Source organism: Psammomys obesus, unplaced genomic scaffold, assembly GCF_907164565.1.
Source record: "Psammomys obesus unplaced genomic scaffold, mPsaObe1.curated_primary_1811, whole genome shotgun sequence".
Classification (NCBI taxonomy): domain Eukaryota; kingdom Metazoa; phylum Chordata; class Mammalia; order Rodentia; family Muridae; genus Psammomys; species Psammomys obesus.
The window spans coordinates 295,077-297,940 of record NW_026590466.1 but is presented as its reverse complement, the minus strand read 5'-3'; the positions used below and the strand labels follow the sequence as shown (position 1 = coordinate 297,940).

Here is a 2,864-nt window from a genome sequence, read left to right as displayed (position 1 = left end):
AGAAAGTTCCGGAAATGATATGGCGGTAAGGTGAGGTAGCTGTACGGGAGGGCAAGGGGTTCAAGAGGAGGATAGGATCCTGATGAGCAAAGCAGGAGGATGTGAAAGAAGCCAGGAGGCTGAAGGTGAAGGTTGAAGCTTGGGTGGATAGAAGAACCGTTGTCGTAAGTGAGAAAAAGGCTGGAGTCTCAGGGAAGTCCATGAAGAAATGGGAGGATGTGGAAAGAGGACCCATCATTTCCCAAGTAGGAGGCTTCCTGGGAGACTCAGAGTTATGATCAGGAAGTTCAAAACAGCCTGGCTTTAGGGGTTCAAGTGTCACTTGTTTGTCACCAGGAGCACCCCAGAGGCCAGAGCTCTCTGATAAGAACAGCATTCTCAGCAGCCTTGGTGGTGGGTCTATGTGCCCTCTGCCAGCACCAGCATATTCCTGAGTCCCAGAGCTCCACTGTCTCTGCCTCAATCATCCTGCCAGGTCCCCCTTGTCTAGCCTGCCTCTTCAGGATCACAGGGTCCCCACAAACCAAGGGGCCAGAACAATGTGGTGTTTCTTGTGTGAAAAGTCATCTGTGCTCTAATGGAATGCTGGGTAATTCTATTCCTGGAGACTGGGTGGTCAGTTGGCTGTGGGTAAACACCGTTGCTGCTCATAAAATTTATTTATTAAAATAACACGAACTCTACCCTTGTTATCTCTCACTGCAGGTGGAGGGTTTGCTGGGATTCATTCTCCAGAAGACTCGGATTAGAAAGCTGAGGGTTTATCATGGGAAGATGGGCCCTTCCCACACTGCTGTATGCTCCCTGGAGTCAGATTTAGGCAGTCTGTGGGCCAGAAGGATCAAGTTTAACAGTCTCTTTAGAATTCCTAACTTAACTGTTTGCATTAAAGAGGCCCTCTGTCCTTATAGAGATAACATGGAAGAGGGGTTCTCAGGGCCCACAGCCCTACACCTCCTTCACTGGGGTCATGGAGATTGCTCTCCAGTTGTACTTGGGCCGGATGCTCTGAATTATCACCACGCTGACCATGTCGCCTAGAAGAGGAGTGTATCCAGTGGGAAGGTCCAGTGAGCGGAAGGTGAAAAAGATACTGTAGTTCAGCATTCCTTGTCCTTTGTGGATACTGGTCACACACACCTGTCACGAGAAAGTGTGGCAGTGAGTGTGGGAAGCCTGAATCTTTGCTCAGTCTCTGTTCCTTCACACTGGCTCTGACCGCTTGTGGACCACACTCTGTCACTGTTACTTGCCCTGCCTGCTTTAACTGCCAACACCTGGGGTGCTATGTAACCCACTTCCCTCCTCAGATTCTTCTTTATACCAGTCAAAGGGGATGTTCTCTGCTGGCTCTGTCCTGCTCATGAGAGACCATGTCCTAAATATTAATTGTCAGTGGCCATTAGCCCCGGTGATTAATGTTGACAGATCAAGGACTGACTGACACAGAAAAACAGCATGAAGTGGACTATCATTTCCCCATGTCTTGCCCTGTCACTCTTGAAGCTTACGACTTCATCTGGACCTTTGGAAAACTCATTTTCAGGTCAGCTCAACCCCTGCCCCAGCCTCCTACCCTCCAGTACCCCACTTTCTATTCCCACCTTCAGCACCATGCTTTCTCTTACCACCTTCCCAGCAATGCTCTCTGGACTGCTAGTTTTTTCTTCTTGCTGTTTTAAAAATACCCCAAGGAACCTTCCACCGAGTAAGCCCTGTGCCTCAGAGCTGAAGTATGTCTGTGTATGTCCTCTGTTACCCTTGGTTACCTCTTTACAAAGTCCTTCCACTTAAATAAATGGCTCAAGGTTATATATGCTTCCATATGTTTGCCTTCCCCAGCACACCCCACTGATAGCTAGTCACAGATATTACCAAAGGAATCTTTGAAACAAGGTATCAATAGAGAAAACATTTACCTACCTCTTCCAGTTGCCTGCATTTTGTGGCCTTCAGTGAGTGTATTGTGATATTTGATGAACCATGTTGCACAGAATACTCAATATCTAACCAGTCTCCTCCATAAGGCAAGAAACCTAAGACGGCTAAGAGAAAACTGAGTTGAAAATAATTCTACCGTTTAATTGCAGTCTCATCTTTACAGGGCTCTGGATATAAGCCATTCTATTTTAACTTTTCTCAAGTAAAATTGCACTGGTTACATTGGCTTGTAACACCGTGTTCAAGCGAGCATTAGGTGTAAAGTACAGGTGTCTTGTACATCTCCCAGGTAGAATGGAAATTTATAGTTTTCAGACATTGCTTTCCCTCCACTCCGTTAGCATGTGTCACGATCAGGGTCCTCTTTTGAAGTCAGGATGTCATGTATCTCAAGCTTTCTTCAAGCTAAGCAACTCTCTCCCTTCCCTTCTCTGTCCCTCTTTGTGAATCATCTCTCCACCTTTCTCTCTCTCTCTCCTTCCACTCTGTTTTTGCTCTCTACTTTTATCTCTCTCCTATCCTCTATCTCTCTCCCGTCTTATCTCTCTCTCCAATCTTCCCTCTGTCTTTCCCTCTCTACATTTATCTCTCTCCTATCCTCTCTGTCTCTCTCCCTCCTTATCTCTATCCTCCAATCTTCCCTCCATCTCTCCCTCTCATTTCCATCTCAACCTCACACCCTCTCATGTTCCCTTCACCCCCCTCTCTCCCAATCTCCTGCCCTCACTCACTCTCTAACAGTCTCTACCTCTCTCTCTCTCCTCCCAGTCTCACTTTCCCTCTCTTCTGTTCTCTCTTCCTGCCCCGGCCTTACCCCTCTCCTTCCATCCCCCTCCTCTCCTTCCTTCCCATTCTATACACCCCTATACTATCTGTCTTCCTCTTTCTTTTTCACTCCTCCTAGCTCCTTCCTCCACTCTTCC

General features: G+C 47.3%; 1 protein-coding gene across 1 annotated transcript in view; it reads right to left on the bottom strand.

Annotated features, from left to right (window-relative positions):
- Positions 1–851: 851 nt before the first annotated feature.
- Positions 852–2,864, bottom strand: part of LOC129676901 (cancer/testis antigen 55-like) — a 7,622-nt gene continuing 5,609 nt past the window's right edge. The window contains exons 4-5 of the mRNA XM_055607417.1: positions 1,924–2,045; positions 852–1,140 (exon numbers count right to left, since the gene is read on the bottom strand). Coding sequence (XP_055463392.1) covers positions 949–1,140; positions 1,924–2,045 — 314 coding nt within the window. The 3' untranslated portion in view covers positions 852–948. The remainder of the gene's footprint in view (positions 1,141–1,923; positions 2,046–2,864) is intronic.